The 18,814-nt window shown below is 40.4% G+C and overlaps 1 protein-coding gene across 5 annotated transcripts in view; it reads right to left on the bottom strand.

Moving 5' to 3' along the window:
• The window catches only part of TMEM65 (transmembrane protein 65), a 47,593-nt gene extending 29,237 nt beyond the window's left edge, over positions 1 to 18,356 (bottom strand). Inside the window, exons 1-2 of one of the 5 annotated variants that reach the window (XM_070382445.1) lie at positions 17,171 to 18,018; positions 1,746 to 1,826 (exon numbers count right to left, since the gene is read on the bottom strand). In XM_070382445.1, coding sequence (XP_070238546.1) covers positions 1,746 to 1,826; positions 17,171 to 17,462 — 373 coding nt within the window. In that variant the 5' untranslated portion in view covers positions 17,463 to 18,018. Of the gene's footprint in view, positions 1 to 1,745; positions 1,827 to 17,170 lie in introns of all 5 variants that reach the window. The other 4 variants (XM_070382447.1, XM_070382448.1, XM_070382446.1 and 1 more) reach the window with 4 other exon arrangements.
• Positions 18,357 to 18,814: the final 458 nt, after the last annotated feature.

An 18,814-nucleotide genomic window follows, 5' to 3' on the forward strand; every position in this document is an offset into this window, starting at 1 on the left:
ACATACATACATATAAAACCAGTCACCAAACCTTGACTACATCATAAACCCTAAACCCTCTATATCTCTGTTTCATGTTACATAAAATGAAGATTTTAGGTCTCTGCATCCCTTATAGCTCTAATATTCTGACTCTATATTGCTTCCTTATTGTATAACTAGTAGGATTAAAAAAATAGAGGTGTACCACATAAACATTTATGAAGAAGCACATTACGGTGAGTAGGGACATAATTAAAGACTGAGTATCAAAAGGTAATCACTGACAGGTTAAAGCCTATTAGTTATCGTTCAGCAGCATGTTTCCTCCTAGTGATATCATTTGCCATTATCTATAGAATAAGTCGGAGAAGGCGATGGCACCCCACTCCAGTACTCTTGCCTGGAAAATCCAATGGATGAGGAGCCTGGTGGGCTGCAGTCCATGGGGTCGCTAGGAGGTGGACACGACTGAGCGACTTCACTTTCACTTTTCACTTTCATGCATTGGAGAAGGAAATGGCAACCCACTCCAGTGTTCTTGCCTAGAGAATCCCAGGGACGGGGAGCCTGGTGGGCTGCCATCTATGTGGTTGCACAGAATCGGACGCGACTGAAGCAACTTAGCAGCAGCAACAGCAGCAGCAGCATAGAATAAGTATCATTCCTTTTCCCTACATTGTCTTAAAAATGAGGGTTATTTAAAAACAACCTTCAGAATAATCCAAAATTGAAACTTTCTTCTCCAAAAGACATTTTCATTAAACGTTTAATTTCTCAATACACCCTGAGACAAAATTTTTAATTTTAGAATAACATTAGAACTGGCAAAGTAGAGCAAATTGGAGGATTTCTGCACTGCACTGATATGTTAAAATATACACAAGTGTGCATGCTTGTACATACACACTACATGCCTCCCCATTGAGAAATCAGGATCTTTCAGTTTATCTTTTGCTCCTGACACTATATATACAGTCTAAGAAACTTTTTCTTACAAAATTTCAATTGGTGCGTAAAACAGTTCTTATTCCTTTCCATATATTGTGTTATACTTCTGAGGCAATTCATCTATATTAAATAGTAATCAAAAAATAAAATATGGACAGAGATATTTATTCTTATTTCTCCCTCCATCCCACGCACACATACACTCAACACAATTCCTCCTCCTCCTCCACCACCACCACAGCATACAATGTAAGTCAGATATCAAACTGTATGGAGACTTAATCTATAAAAAGTTCATGAATGGCCTAACAGTGAATGTACATAACACTTTCAAACTATTCAAGAATACACTCTTAAAATATATTTTACTGAAGTTCATTACTGAAACATAGTTTCTCTTAGAATACTCTGAAGGTTTCTCTGTGTGTGGTCCCTCTGTCTTACTCATTCATCCTAAAGAAATTCATCATCTTTGTTGCTTCTGATGTCTCACTTTGCTGTGGTTATTTCAACAACATTTAAAATATGTTATTTAAATATTAGTGATTCTGTCTTTTGTTAAGATCATAAATGCAATCTTTCAGTCAATTAAACATGCAATTATTAGTCAATTATGTCCACAGGTCTAGGATTAGATAATAAAAATAGATGTTCCAAAGACAATGGAACACTGAAACACTGATGTAAACAAACAAAAAAAGACTATCACTATAATCAAAACATTCTATTTCAAACAAGCAAGAAGTCCTGTCAAATAGATGCTCTTCCACTTGCAATAAACATCTGACAATCAATACTGCAATACTGTACTGTACCAAAACTATCAGGGGTCTCTGCTGATGACACCTCCTTCGCTCGCTTCACAATGGCAATCTCAGGTTTGGGATACCTGCATGCTAAAAATATTTTAAATCAATGTATTCAAGCAATAACATAAATATGTATAAAACTTTAAATGTATATGAAATTTTGAAGTGAAACATGCTAGTATATGGGCAGTCCTCACTTTGTACAATATTGTGGGGACATAAAAATGACAATGTAAGTGGGAAAGAAATCTTAGTAACTGATGGGGAAAATCACCATTGTTCTGTGATTTTTAAATTTCTTTTCAAAACATTAAAAAATTCTCTTACTAGTAGTTATACATATAAAGGGAAAGTTTTTAAACAGTAAAACTATTGACTAAAATATCTGTAACTGAAAATATTAGACACACTAAGAATTACAGTACAGTGTTTTATTCTTTGTACTCACAGATTTAGAGAAAGAACTTATGGGAACCAGCAAGGAAGGGTGGTGACTAGGGATAGTTAGGGTTTGGAATTGACAGGTACCCACTGCTATATATAAAATGAATAACCAAGAAAGACCTTATAAAAAAGTGCTTTATTCTTTGTAAAATAATTAAATTATCAAAAGTTGCTTCAATAGTGCTAGCACTCTTTCTCATCGTATAACTTACAATATGAAGCAAGCAACTTTCCTATGCCTTGGTGAACTGCCACATTCCTTTTTAAGTCTGGAATTGCTTACATTTTACCTTTCATATTTTCAATATTATGAAATAGCTCAGAGAGTTCCTTGAATGTGAAAATTTTACCAGAATCACTTCCTCCCTAAGTCTTCATCCTTCCACCACAACCTTCTCACTTTCCTCATTTATGTTCGTAAGTTTGCCTTCTCTTAGCTCTTCTGGCTAAGTATCTGGAGTCTCTCAAATGGCAGGAGTTCAACAGCAGTATGAATATTCCCAATGTCAGCTATTTCTTCTATAACCTCATTTACATTTGATTAAAATATCACATCAGCATTACCACTTTTAATTTCTTTGTTGCATTTTCACCCTTTTTTTGGTCAATTCTCTTTTGATTATCTTTTTTTTTAAATGTGAAGCATGGGACAGTTGGAAGGTCAAAAATGAAAGTAATAAACTGTAACCTATTAAACAATAAGAATTTATGAACATATATTGATATGAATTCATAACTTGAATAGTTGATGAGGACTGGGGTATTTCATAGACTTAAAGTACCTCCCCACAAAATACTAATCACAAAAGGGAAACAGAAACTCTACAGTGGATAAATCAGACTGATACTACTTAGTCCAGTGTTCAAAGGACATGGTTAACCAAGAAGTGGTTAATATCATCAGGAATAAATAAAAATCATGAGCAACTGACAGGATGGAAAAAAGAACATAAAATTACTTCTGTGATATTCTTGCCTAAGATGCTTAACTGGAAGGTATTCATGAGGAAAGAGACCAAACCAAATTGAAGTACTGCTACAACATAACTAGACTATAATCCTCAAAAGCATCAACGTAATCAAAGCCAAGGGAAAGACTGAGAAACTGTTTCAAATAAAGGGAAATCTAAGTGCAATGCATGGTTCTGGACTGGATCTTTCCGATGTAAGGGAATATCAATGGGGCAACTGGTAAAAACTGGAATGACATCAGAGTATAAGAGGGAAGGAATCTATCCATGTTATATCGTGGCTTATATAGGACAATGTTCTTGTTTGCAGGAAATATAAGCCAGCTGTAGTGGGTACTGTGATGCAGTCAATCCCTAGATGCCTGAAGTCTTTCCGAGAGATACTTCTCAGTGACAGTCTTATGAGGGGACTGCCTCAGCTGAAGAACGTTGCCTCACTCAAGGCTCTGGTGAGGATTATAGACCAGTTATGTTGTAGCAGTACTTCAATTTGGTTTTGTCTCTTTCTTCATGAATAACTAACAACGCTATGCTATGCTAAGTCACTTCAGTTGTGTCCAATTCTGTGCGACCCCACAGACTGCAGCCTACCAGACTCCCCCGTCCCTGGGATTCTCCAGGCAAGAACACTGGAGTGGGTTGCTATTTCCTTCTCCAGTGCATCAAAGTGAAAAGTGAAAGTGAAGTTGCTCAGTTGGGTCCGACTCTTAGCGACCCCATGGACTGCAGCCTAACAGGCTCCTCCACCCATGGGATTTTCCAAGCAAGAGTACTGGAGTGGGGTGCCATTGCCTTCTCCGAATAACTAACAAGGACCTTTAAAAAAAAGTGCTTTATTCTTTGTAAAAAAAAAAAGTTAAATGATCAAAAGTTGCTTCAATAGTGCTAGCATTCTGTCTCATCATGTAACTTACAGTATGGAACAAGTACCTTTCCTATGCCTTGGGGAATTGTCATACTCTTTTCTAAGTCTGAAAGAGCTTACATTTTATCTTTCATATTTTTAATATCATGAAATAGCTCATGATATTAAAGTATTGAAGTATCTTCCTGGTGAGGATTGTAGACAGCACTCCCAATAAACTCCTTGCATGTTAAGCTTTGTCTCAGAGACTGCTTCCCAAGGAACCTACCCTGTGCCTGGGATGACAGGGTATCATGTCAGCAATTTATCCAAATGATTCGGGGGAAAGGAATTAAAAAAAAAAAAAGCTTATACTGTACTATATGCGAAACTTTTCTAGAAACTTGAGGTTGTTTCTAAGTTTTAAAAAAATTAATATAAAATTGAAAAAGAAAAGAAAAAAAGCAATATAAAATTGAGTGGGGAAAATATAGAAAGAACAGGCTGATGAAAAGCCGAAGAAAAACGTATGACAGAGGGCATGGTTTACCAAAGAAATGAGACTAACCAATGAACAGCATATTCAAGGTAATAACGCAAAAGAAAAAGAGATGAGCAACAAGGAATAAATCTCTTATACAGTATTTATCACTCAGTGATCGCTGCATAACTATAAAATCAGTGTTAACAATGCACATTTTCTGTAATGTCCTTAACAAACCCTTTTGAGTATTAAAAATGTTATAATAATGTTTTTGAAACCATAAGATCTTTCTCACACACAAACATAAAATTTTGCAAACTCACAAAATATGCCACATCTTACATTATTGCTCTCGCGCATGTTTGCCTGTTTCCTTTCAAAATGCAAGCATGCCTGAGTTTATCTACATGACCTCAACTCTCTCTCACCTTAAAAACAAAACACTTGCTATATTGTTACTCAAAATGTTGCCCCCCTGGACCTGTAGCACTGAACCACTGGGAAACATAGAAACATAGAATTGTCAGAAACACAGAACTCAGGTTCAAACCTATACCTACTGAAACAACATATGTATTTCAATAAGATTCCCACGTGATTTTATAAGTACATTAAACTTCGTGAAGCAGGTTCTAGTTTTCACTGTGGAATACAGAGAGCTACAAAGAGCATTGCTCCCACCCTTACAGAGAAATAACGTCAAACTAAATTCAAATTTATGATTTATTTTTAAGCTTTAAGGGAACTCAAGTCACAAAACAAATAGCTGGGCCTAAATCAAAAGAGAAGAGGCCCCTGCAAGGACAGAGGAGATGTCAGCACATGTTTATCTGAGACAGATGCAACCGGACACCATAAGAACAGGACGGCTAGAAGAGTAAGGGAACAGGTGAAAGCAGGCTGATGATCAGTGAGTCATTGTGAAGGATTCGGGTGCGAATACTCTGTGGGAGTCTGCACCTACCTGCAGGTTCTTTCACTAGAAATCTCACCAGACACAAATGATAACAGAGGGAGCCCTAAGAAAGTGTCCAGTGGTTCAGATCTAGAGGAAAGGAAAGCTGCAGAAGGGACAGGAAACTATCTGAATCCCTTTTTCAATCTCTCCTATGAGTCAAGGCCTTAATCTATGAAAAGGGAAAAAATACTGTCACCCTTAGGGTAGGTTTTGCCTCAGACTAATTCAGTTTTAGCACTCAAAGTCCCACATTCCAAGAAAAGAAATGTTCCCCCTAGTCACTGGGTAATTTAATTTGAAAGTGGAGTTTCAAATCATCTTCCTGATTTCTCTAAGCTTCCTACCAAAGGAAATGAAAAGACATTACTTGCTAAATGGTCTGCATATTTTCTACACCATGCTGTTAAAAAGAGGTGTAATTTGCTTACCCATGGTATAACATTTTTCTCTGATAAACTAGAATTCTACACAGGACTCTGTAAAAAATGAGTAAACTGGTACCATATGTTTAAATTACTTTCAGACTCCTGACTGATGGGGAAAGAGATAACCTCAGTATTACTCAGGATACTGCCCAACACCCCCTGCCCTCCACATCCAAAGTTCACTTTAAAGAGTTGAATTCTTTATTGGTACTGCCTCCGCAGTCAACTAAAATCCAGCTTCTCCCCACATAATTCTTACAAAACCGACAAATACATCACTCTCTTTCTTTTTTTTTTTTCTCTTTCAAGTTATTATATCCAATAAACCTTCTATACCCCCAGCACCCACCCCTCTCCCCAGTCTTCCTCTTATTTGAACTATCTAAAGCATCAGATCATCCCCTCTTTCTTGAAATGCTCTCTTCTTCACTTAGCTTCTGGAATACACTATTCTTGTTATTTTTCCTAACTTTGTAGACATTTCTCAGTCTCTCTCTAGTTTTCATTCCTTTTAATTTCTTTATTTTTAATTAGAGGATAACTGCTTTATAATATTGTGTTGGCTTCTGCCATATATCAACATGAATTGGCCACAGGTGTATGTATGTCTCTTGATCTTCATCTTCCCTTCCAATAAACATCACTGTTTTTCAGAGTTCTATCCTGGATCTTCTCCATCTACATACAACTGTTGACACCTACACTTACATCTTCGGCCTAAACTTCAATGAGCTCTAGATTTAAGTATATAAATACACACACACACACACACACACACACACACACACACACACACACACACCCCTACTCCCTTGACATCTCCATTTATATTCACAGAGGTATCTAAAACTTCAAATCCATTCTTTCCCCAGTCTTCTCCCTTGCAGTAAATAATATGTTTTACTGAGTCACTGTAGTCAGAAACCTAAGTCATCACTTACTATTTCCTTTCCCTTAATTTCCTTCCCATCAGATCACTCTCAAAAGTCTATTTGGAATCTATCTCTTCCTCTTCATTTCCATGGCCTCCTAGTCTCAGGCACCAACACTGCTAGCCTAGACCACTGTAACAGCTTCCTAAGTGGTCTCCCAGCTTATGCATTGCACTCTCCAGTGTGCTCACTCAGTCGTGTCTGACTCTGCGACCCTAGCAGCCAGAGGGCTCTTTAAATACCATTACTCCATTCCTATTTAAATGGGCTTCATGTGGTTTACCCAGAAAGGTCCTGACTAATCTGGCTTCTGCCTACCAACATCTCATCCCATACTCTTCGTTCATTAAGTTCCACTCATATTTGCCTTCTTTCAATTTCTATAACACGCCAAGTCCCTTCCTTGATACTTGCTTCTCCTTCTGAGAATGCTTTTCCTTTATGTCTGATGAATGGCTTCTTCTCAATCCTTTATTATTTATATTTATCATCTCAATCTTAAATATTACCTAAACAAAAGCCTTCCTAGATCACCTTTAAGTAAAGGTCCTTCTGTTTATACTTCTAATAGCACACACTATCTATAATTATTTCATTATTTACTTTATTTCTCATATCTTTCTGCTCTTCAAAAATGTAAGTTTCATGAGAATATTTTCCTGAATTAATTCTCTGACGCACCCGCAATATCCAGTACCATGTTTATGATATGGTAGGAGATTAACAAATATTTGTTACATAAATAAATTTTCAAAGTTTAGGAAGGTTTTCTTTGAACAGTATGCTAGGTACGTTTTTTAAAAGCTCATTCAAAAATCTAAAGGAAAATTACAGTAAAAGTTAGAAAGTTAAGAGATTTATTATGACAGGTGGAAGTCCCAGATACTAGTTTTTTTACTTTTTCAAAATTCTCCCACAATTTACAAACTTTTTGCACATTGACTTTGATCTGATTTCCCTTGTTTTAAAACTAACAATGCCATATTTGCTTTTGTATTGAATGTGTATATTATGCAAACATATAAAAGGTAGACTAAGTTATGTTACCAGCACAGGTGACTTTTATCAAGAATTTGAGTTGTTACCTTTTTTCCAGCATGTTAAAAATCCCAGATATGAATATCTGTTGTCATTGTTATTTAATCCTTAAGTCATGTCCAACTCCTTTGTGACACCATGGACTGTTGCCTGCCAGGTTCCTCTGTCCGTGGGATTTCCCAGGCAAAAATACTGGAGTGGGTTGCCATTTCCTTCTCCAGGGGATCTTCCCAACCAAGGGATCAAAACCAGGTCTCTTGCATTGCAGGAGGATTCTTTACCCACCAGGAAAGCCCTGTGAATATTTAAAAAGGTGCAATAATGAAAACAGGGATTTTAGAGTCAAACAAAGCTAAGCTAAAAACTTACTCTACTTACTCTACTCTGCCACACAGGTTTAAGGATCTTGGGCAAGCTTCTCTTAGCCTCAGCATCTTAATCCAGAGAATGGAGATGATTCATTCTCTCTCCAAGAGAAGTAAACAGAATAATTACATGAAAACTCACTTAATTAGCTCAGTATGTCTATAGCAAATATTCAGTAACTGCTAAGTAATGTAATGAAAATAGTGTCAGCAGCAGCAATAGGGGAGCAGTGGGATGTCTACTATAAAATATAATAACCATTATACAACAGAAATTCAGAAGCTATATTACAAAAATATCATGCTAATTTTAAAATCACAAATGTTTTAATAACCTAATGCCCTAAATAATCTGTACTAAGACTTAGAAAGAAGACAGAAAATCTAAATTAAGCCAAGTAAAGAACACCATTCTAACTTCAACTAAGTACCTTTTAGATATTTACAACAATCCTTTGAATGGCCATAATTGTAATGTTAGCACAAATACAAGATCTTCAATGTGAGATCTGAAGAGTCAAAGATCAGTTAACAATGTGATAGGCACAATGGGCTAGCTGGAAAGACAGGAGAGAGTAGTGGTCTGTGTCACTGAAACATCTATCAAGATTTCTTTAGAGTGAGGTAAGTTAGAAGGAGAAAAAACAAATAATGTATATTAACATATATATATGGAATTTAGAAAGATGCTACTGATGAAATTATTTGCAGGGCAGAAATGGAAACACAGACATAGACAACAGACTGTGGATACAAGGGGTGGGGGTGGGGAAGGAGAAGGCAGGATGGATGGAGAGAGTAACATGGAAACTTACACTACCATGTGTAATGTAAATAGCCAATGGTAATTTGCTGTATGACTAAGGGAACTCAAACCGAGCTAGAGGGGTGGGATGGGGAGGGAGATTCAAGAGCGAGGGAACATATGGTATACCTGTGGCTGATTCAGGTTGGTGAAGCATTTATCCTTCAAGCAAAAAATAAATTAAAAAAAAAAAGATTAAACTCTACTGAAAAACCTAAGGGTGAAGAGAGAGAGAGAAAATGAAAGAAAAATAATAATAAGAAACCACCATGGAAGAGTGACAAAAAGCAGACATTAGAAACCGTAACAGATGCCAAGAAGCAGCCCTCCTTACACAGCAGCAAAGTTTACCACAACCACAAGGGATGAATGAGAATAGAGTGGCACAGTCTGAGGGCACTGGAGATAGGATGGGGAGCGGCACAACAAATCCAACACCTTTCACCAGCACTGAGACACAGTCTGAAAAGCGTGCCAACTGAAACAGCACAGTGTTCTGGAGGCACTGAGTGTGATGACTAGTACATCTACAAATAGAAGTAAGTAGCCCCAGAGAAAAATCACTGTATTAAAATACAGTAAACAAAAACTCTGACATCTGGTAAAAGCAAAACTGTGCTCAATATACTTTAGTAAGGCAGAGAAAAATGCAGTATGTTCAGATATGTTGCCATCAAAAATAGTCAAAGTAAACATTTCAGAGGTTAAGAGAAATGACATTTTGCTGCCTGCAAAGTCCTTTGTGTAGAAGAGTCTCTCATTTACCAGATGGTTTCAGGTAACTACATTATTATATTTTAACAAGTAACTACTTGCTTTTATGTGGTTATTTTCATTAACTTAGAGCAGACATAAACCTTTGAGTCAAGGACAAGGCTAGAGTTTTACTAATTAATTCAGCTGACTAGCAAAATGCTAATAAACTTTGCACTCAGGAATTTAGCCCCTATTTGTCCCAGTTAGCTTTATACTCTCCCATGCCAAAGAAACCCAGAAAAGAGTAGAGTTATGCAAACTCATCACTATTTTTAGAAAAACTAAAACAGTCATCATTAATAGTGGTTCAATAACAGATCATCCCTAACTTTCAAGGTCATCCATTATCGTTAGTTCTGCCTGACCCTTTGGATGACCCTATAACACTGCAGACTTTATATTATTTCAATTTTCCCATCTATAAATTTGTTTATAAAAATTTACTTGTCACAATTACTATAAAAAGTAAGCAAATAGTCACTACTGAGAGGACCACCACCAAATTACTGGTGAATTCAACTGTAGCAGTGTTTGACTTATCTGGAAGTCCTATTTTCTAAGTGTCTAACTTTTAGAATTTAGTTAAGAACTTAGAAGTGAAAGGACATCGCAATCAAGGAAAACAGTTATTTCGAAGTTCATTTATGATAATGAGGTGAAGAGTCTGATAGTGAACATGTGCTCAGTCACTCAGTCGTGCCTGACTCTTTGCAACTCCATGTACTGTAGCCCACCAGGCTCCTCTGTCTATGGAATTTCCAGGCAAGCATACTGGAGTGGGTTGCCATTCCCTATTCCAGGGGATCTTCCCAACCTAGGGATCAAACCCATATCTCTTGAGTCTCCTGCCCTGCAGGCAGATTCTTTACCACTGATCCACCTGGGAAGCCCCAAAGAGTCTGACAGAGAGGTAAGGAATTACTCTTCTGTCCTTATCCAGAGAAAAATAAACGTAAAATGGAGGAAATGAGCTAGAACAAAAAGAATATACTGAAAATAGCAAGTATCAATGGATGATAGGCAAAGGGGAGAGACAGGGACAAAGAGCGAAGAAGTAATTGTCTTTTCTATTCATATATTTATATGAAATACAGCATTTCATATGAAGCAATGGCCATTGATCAGACTGGTTTTTATTTTGCTAAATTCCTCCCCTTCCTCCCATCCAATGTCTCCTCCAGGGACAGTTGGCAATATCTAGAGACATTTTTCAGAGAAGGCAATAGCACCCCATTCCAGTACTCTTGCCTGAAAAATCCCATGGGCGGAGGAGCCTGGTAGGCTGCAGTCCATGGGGTCGCTAAGAGTCGGACCCAACCGAGCAACTTCACTTTCACTTTTCACTTTCATGCACTGGAGAAGGAAATGGCAACCCACTCCAGTGTTCTTGCCTGGAGAATCCCAGGGACGGGGGAGCCTGCTGGGCTGCAGTCCATGGGGTCGCACAGAGTCGGACACAACTAAAGCCACTTAGCAGCAGCAGCAGCAGAGACATTTTTGGTTCACAAAACTTGGGGTGAGGAGGGTGGGAGGGGGCTACTGGCATCTAGTACCTAGAAGACAGGGATGCTGCTAAATATCCTATGTGAAGGACAACCCCACAACAAAGAATTATTCAATCCAAAATGTCAATATTGCCAAAGTTGAGAAATCCTGATATAGAGAAAAGGTCCTATACATCTCTCTGTCTCTCTATATATATATTAATCAATATATCAATATATAACAATCAAAGGAATCACTGTCACTACACTGGCACTCAGAATGTTCAAAAGTCTTAAACAAAAATCCAACATGTTACTGGTGTACATTAATAAAGAACGATGCAACATAAAATTTCTAACAGAAACGATTAATTTTTATACATAACTAATAAAAAGGAACAAACTACAGTTATCAGTTATGGTTACTACTCAGAATATCTCCTCCTAATTTTCCTTCCCTTGAATCTACACTGGCCTTAGCAATTTGCTTGATCAATAGCATGCAGCAGAAATGACATTTGGGGACTTCCAAGGCTAGGTCATACAGAGAAGGCAATAGCACCCCACTCCAGTACTCTTGCCTGGAAAATCCCATGGACAGAGGAGCCTGGAAGGCTGCAGTCCATGGGGTCGCTGAGGGTCAGACACGACTCAGCGACTTAGCTTTCACTTTTCACTTTCATGCATTGGAGAAGGAAATGGCAGCCCACTCCAGTGTTTTTGCTGGAGAATCCCAGGGATGGTGGAGCCTGGTGGGCTGCCGTCTATAGGGTCACACAGAGTCGGACACGACTGAAGCGACTTAGCAGCAGCAGCAGCAAGGCTAGGTCATAAATCTGTGGTAGGCTGAATAATATTACCCCCCACCATATGTCCACATTCTAATCCTTCAACCTGTCTTCACAGGAGAGTTTGCAGATGTGACTAAATTAAGGATTTTGAGAGAGAAAGATTATCCTGAATAATCCAGGTCAGTTCTAAATGTAATCCCAAGGGTCCTTATAAGAGAAAGGTAAAAAGGTCAATGATGTGACAGCTGAAGCAGAGATTAATGTGAGCAGGAACGAGCACATGCCAAAACCTGGAAGAAACAAGCACCAGGTTCTCCACTAGGGCCTGGAGGATAGAACCTTGGTAACACTTTTATTTTAGCCGCTTAAGTCTAATTTTGGCCTTCAGACTTCAGGAACTCTAACTGAATGAACTTGTGTTGTTTTAAGCCACTATATTTGTGGTAATTTGTTACAGCAGCAATAGGAAACTGATACAAAGTCTTACCACATCTACTCAGCTCTCTTGGAACATTTCCTCTGGGAGTCCTGATTCATTTTCAGACTGTCATGCTAGTGAAATCAAATGCATCTACACTCTACTCAGCTCTCTTGGAACATTTCCTCTGGGAGTCCTGATTCATTTTCAGACTGTCATGCTAGTGAAATCAAATGCATCAGGAGTTCCATTTGAGCCCAAACTCCCAGTCACGTCCAACAAAGTGCCAGACAAGCGAGTGAAGCCATCTTGGATCCTGTAACTAGCTCATCTGCCAGCTGTTTACTAAGTGACCCCCACAGATACTGCATGAAAGAGACAAATCACCCAGCTGAGCCCTGCCTATATTCCTGATCCATAAAACCATGAGATATAACACAATGGTCACTGTTTTATGTCACAAATAACTCTAGAGCTCAAGTTACATGTTAAATGATGATTAAAGATTGTTAATAGAATATATCCATTTTATAATGGAAAGGAAAAAAATCCTATTTATGTTATCTGTTTTCTAGGCAGAATCCCTAGTTATAGGGCTAATCCAATATGTTCATTAACTCTTAAAACTATTCACAATTAAGGCTGTTGGAATATACTGCCATAATGAGGCTCTTCCCATATTGGAAAAATAACTGATAGTAACAAAGCTTCATTTACTTATCCAGGGCCAAGATATAGAAGTTCCCAGCTTATTAGAGATGACTCACTCCTCCTGATTCAATCCACATTTCATATCCTCATCTGTTCTCCTCTTGGAGGTCCAGTTATTCTTTTATTTTCTTTTACTGTTTCACCAAGGCACTGAAATATCTTTATTCGCAAATGTTAAACTGGAGTATGAAATGTTTTCTTGCCCTCTTTCCTATTCTCTCTGAGCAAAAGCCAAGATTATCACCAATTCATCCCAGAGGCTAACAGCTTAACAGCTTTGCTACTTATATAATCCTATACAAAGGGTTGACAAAAATGGGAATACTCTTATTAAAGAGTCCAAGATCCCTAGTGGATTTGAACTCCAGGAAAAGTCATATTTGTTTTTATGTATTCTAAGGCATTTGGTCCCATCACTTCATGGCAAATAGATGGGGAAACAGTGGAAACAGTGTCAGACTTTATTTTGGGGGGCTCTAAAATCACCGCAGATGGTGATTACAGCCATGAAATTAAAAGATGCTTACTCCTTGGAAGGAAAGTTATGACCAACCTAGAGAGCATATTGAAAAGCAGAGACATTACTTTGCCAACAAAGGTCTGTCTAGTCAAGGCTATGGTTTTTCCAGTGGTCATGTATGGATGTGAGGGTTGGACTGTGAAGAAAGCTCAGCGCCGAAGAATTGATGCTTCTGAACTGTGGTGTTGGAGAAGACTCTTGAGAGTCCCTTGGACTGCAAGGAGATTCAACCAGTCCATTCTAAAGGAGATCACCCCTGGGTGTTCTTTGGAAGGAATGATGCTAAAGCTGAAACTCCAGTACTTTGGCCACCTCACGCAAAGAGTTGCCTCATTGGAAAAGACTCTGATGCTAGGAGGGATTGGGGACAGGAGGAGAAGAGGACGACAGAAGATGAGATGGCTAGATGGCATCACCAACTTGATGGACGTGAGTTTGAGTGAACTCTGGGAGTTGGTAAAGGACAGGGAGGCCTGGTGTGCTGCGTTCATGGGGTCGCAAAGAGTTGGACACGACTGAGCGACTGAACTGAACTGAACTGAATGTATAACTAATACAATGAATCCTGCTCATTCTTGAAAAACTAAATTGATATTTTAAATGTTTTTTAAAATAATTACAAATAGAAATAGTAATTGTAGAAATTTGAAAACAAATTCGGTTTAAAAAGCTCAGCTAGAATTAAAAGGCAATAGTAATAATATCAGCACAACAATGTACTGTCAGGAGAATACGGACTCTATCTGGAAGAAAGACAACAGGTTGAACAGATAAGTTGAGAACATAACATTTACTTTAAAAAAAACTTGGCAGGAAATCAGTTTGTAATTTAAAAATCACAATATCTTACTTAACCATAACAAGACATCCCACAAAGTTTGCTTTATCTATTACAAATTGATTCTAAGGCTTTATCTTGCCACAGACTATAACAAATGCCTACTGATAAACACATAAGAAAGATAAGGGCCAATGTGACAAATTTCAGCAGTAGATCCACTTCCATTTCAAAGCATAGATGTTTTCTTGTAATGTTTCCACACCAAATCCAAAACACTACATTAGATCATGCAAGCACCCGCTTTCCAAAAACATGTAAGATTTCCTATTATAAGAAACAGCTCTTTTAATGATTTATTTCATTAGAAAGTGCACTTAGTACACACACATTTAATACACAGGCTGAGTATTTAAAAACACTCAAAAAGCAACAATAAAAGAAAAATATGACAATTTTTCATTTGTCTGGGGAAAAAATTTATTTCAGCAATAGATTGAGCTGTATGCATTCTTGACATAAGAAATCTCTTTACCTTAAGTGGTTAATGACTAGGGTAATTTACTAGTTATGATCCCAGTTATCTCCCTCAAAACTATATGCACTGACTGGTATCAAAAACTGTATTAGAATTAATTCTATACTAAAAATTAAAGCATCATCATCAATAAATGTCACATGAGTCAAAAGGCACTAATTTAGTCATTAACATTGGTAAAATTAGTTGACTTAAACTTTACAATTGTTTAGCTTATAAGTCAAATAAGCATTTGACTACTACATTGTTTCCTATATCCTTGCTTGTTTATCTTGAACAAACACAATTTAAATTACCAACTTCTCTCTCATATAACTTATATTATTATTAAGTTTGGCACTAACTGATCTCCATTGACTGAAATTTATAGGTCCTTTCCAGTATTTAAAACCATGTTAAATTTTAAAGCATTACCTTCACTGGAAAATGTAGCATTCCTACCACAATACTATTGGCATGTGCTAAAACTATTATTATTAGGTACAAGGTAAAATTTATCCATGTGTATCACAGAACATGCTTTTCATGAACTGTTATAAAATCATATTAAGAAGGCCCTCCAATCTTGAAACAATGTTAACGCAGAATTTCTAAGAAATTACTTAGAAAAGGCCAAATGTGAGTTCCAACAGTCTTATCCATGGAGAAAGATTCCCAAAACTAATGCTCTGGCATGGATGTCTTTATAGTTTTTTCCAATGGTCATATTTTTGGAAATGATTATTTTAAAACCACACACTGAGTGCACATATAGCTTACAAATATGCTAATATCTGATTATGACTTCATATAATATCATGATTACATATTGAATAACCGAATTGATTGGGATGTTACATTTTTCCTATAGAAGCACTGTGAGTAGACAATGTCTGGAATGATCCAATACCATAAATTGTTCCACAATTCCCTGAACTGCAGAAAAGAAAGAAGTTAAAAGTTTTCTTTACTGCTAAAGAAATAACTAATAAAAAGTTTCTGAAAAAGTAGTATAGAAAAATCATGCTTATGAGATACATAATTCTTTCCTCCATTCCTATCCACAGATCAAAGAAGCACTTTCAAGTGCCTCTGGCAAATGAAACGTCTTTTTCCAAATAAATGGGCTCGTAACGTAAGGAATTTATGAAATGGTTATTTACCTACCAACCCTGAAGGAGGAGAGGCATAAACTTAGAGGAAAAAAACACAACTTTCAAACACACCAGAATGTAATATAAAACAGCAGAAATGTATTTTGTTTGTATCAGGGTATTTAAATGGCAAAGGTATTTTAAGAATGAGTGATTGATCACTGGTCCCTTTCACCTCTTCTGGTTTTCTGACTTTTTAGCTCTTTCACTTGGACTCAAATTCTGACCTACCAGCATTCTGCACTAGTTTTAAAAATATCCTCTTTTAACATGTTAGCTTAAAAATAGCTTGGTTTTCACCATTCCAGATTATTTTTAAGCAGAAGTCTGCTTTTTATTGTAGAGTCACAGATTTCCAGAAAAAAAACCCTTCCTATCTACTGCATTCTTTCATCCTCTGAGGAAACAACAGAAAGGGGAGTTTAACTTGGGTAGCACCAAACCTATGATGGACTGACTTGCCAGTCTGTATGTGCTATTGTTGGTCTACTCCACTCTTTCCATTTCCCAGGAAAATGTTTCCTTCGGCTGTTCAAATGAATCCAACTGGAGGCGTGTACAAACAGGCAGCTGAAAGTATCTCTGCCTTAAGAAGCAACATCCCTTCTTTCGGACCCACACATCTTCTTTTGATAACCATTCAACAAAGTTTCCTCCTGCCTGTCGGCTTAGCCACCTGCACGGCTGCACGTTCCCAGAAGCAGCACGAGCTAGGGGACAGGACGACTAGCGGGTGTGGGGGTCGGGGGAGAGTGAACACGGCAAATCTAAACAAAATCAGATTCTCGTCGGTTGGTAACTGGGGCTGAAGCTCCGAGGAACCTGCCAAGCGTTGGCCCCGGCTGCCTGGCACGATCCGCGGCTGTCCTACCTGCCCCGGGGACACTCAGGAGGCGGAAAGTTCCCCCTCCTCCGACGTCCCAGGCGCGAGGCCAGGAAGGCGAGGGGAGTGGCGGCCAGGGGCCCAGGCCGAGGGGCGAGCGGGGGAAAGGAGGGCGCCAGGCCCCCCGGATCTCCCCCCTGGGGTCCCCCTTACCTTGGGCGATGGCGATGGACTCGAAGCGATGCAGCTCCTTGAGCAGGCAGCTCCTCTCGCTGGAGTGCAGGCTGTAGATGAAGTCGCGCGCGCCCTGCGCCGTGTTCAGCGCCTCTATGGGCTCCTTCTTGGGGTGGGTGCCCAGCGCCCGGGGGCCGCCCGGGGCCGCGAGCGCCAGCAGCCCCCGCCCGCAGCAGCACCAGGAGGGCGGCCGGGGCGCGGCGGCGGCGGCCGGGCCCGGCCTCAGGCTGCGCGCGGTCCGGCTCCTCAGCAGCGGCAGCAGCCGGGACATGGCGGGCTGAGGAGCGGGGACCCCGCGGCAGTCCGGGAGGGCGATTTCTGACGAGGCCTCGGGAAAGAAGGAGCTGGCCTCAGCCCGACCCCGCCCCGACGTCCTCCTGATAGGCGGCCGAGGCGCCGGGCACCATGCACTCCCCGGGCCCGCGCGGCTGAAGCCTCCTCCTGCGTCCTCCTTCCCTTCCCCGAAGGCCCGCGGCACCTCCGGTCCCTCCCGACGACGAAAACTTTCTCTGAGGCGGCCGGGCCGGGAGAGCGCTCCCGGAGAAGACTGGCTGGCGGGCGGGCTGGCGGCGCGGGCGGGCGCCTCCCAGCCGACCCGGAGCAGCGCGGCCGGGCGGGCGGGTTCGGCAAGGGTTTGCGTCTGTCAGTCTTATCTTCCAGAGGGATGAGTCAGCCACGCGCCGCCCTTCTCCGGCACCGCCCTCCCTTATCGCCGGTTTTCCCAGCCTCTGGCCGGCGCTCGTCCTCACTCCTCAGGTCTGTCTCAAAGGTGCCGCGCTCTCGGACCCCAGCCGCCGCCGCTACCCCTAGCGGCAGGGTAGGGGGTAACAGGGCGGGGCGAAGGAAGGGGGCGGGTAAGGGGCGGGGCTGCGCAGGCGCAGTGCGCAGGCTCTCGGGGCGCGCGCGCTCCCGCGTGAGGCGAGTGCACGCCCGTCCTCCCGCCCTCTGGTGATTGAAGGTGCAGGAAGAGGGCAGTGGCTGCCGGCCCTAGCCTCCGCCACATTTGAGTCCAGACTGAGGGGTACGGAAGAAGAGCCTTGAGCCCCTCGCTGGGCTGGGTAGTGAGACTGCCACCCGTCCCGCCCTAGCGTCATACCTGAATCTGAGGCTGGTTCTGAATGATGGTCCAGCGTGTGGCCCCCTTCGCTTGACACGGGCCTCACCACAGCGCCCTGCTCAGCCTTTGGGTTGTTGAAGAGCTCAAGCCGCGCCGTTTGCCAAGTCACCGCACACCCCGGCTTCCGCCGGAACCCGATCTCTGTAAAGGGAAGGCGAAGCCATGTCTACCCCTTCCCAAGAAGGCTTTGAGACCTTGACACTGAGAACACTTTTCCCCGTTTTAATGCAAGCACTTTGCAGATTGTTAGTGCTGGAGCCTGAGGCATGAATGCCGCAGACCTTTTCCAGGTGTTTGTTCAGGTCTGTTGGGTTGATTTTTTTTTATCTATGCTGAGACGGAAAGAATTCTGCAATTTTCCACCATTTCCACGTGTCCTAGGCATTTTCGGAGGAGTCACAGAGTCTCCTTTTACGAGCTTTATCTTTTCCCAAGGGAGGAGATCTCTGCTCTGTCTGAACTGACACTTAGGCTTCCTGGCTTCTTAGAGAATAGATCCACTTAGA

Source organism: Bos mutus, chromosome 14 (assembly GCF_027580195.1).
Source record: "Bos mutus isolate GX-2022 chromosome 14, NWIPB_WYAK_1.1, whole genome shotgun sequence".
NCBI classification, from domain to species: Eukaryota; Metazoa; Chordata; class Mammalia; order Artiodactyla; family Bovidae; genus Bos; species Bos mutus.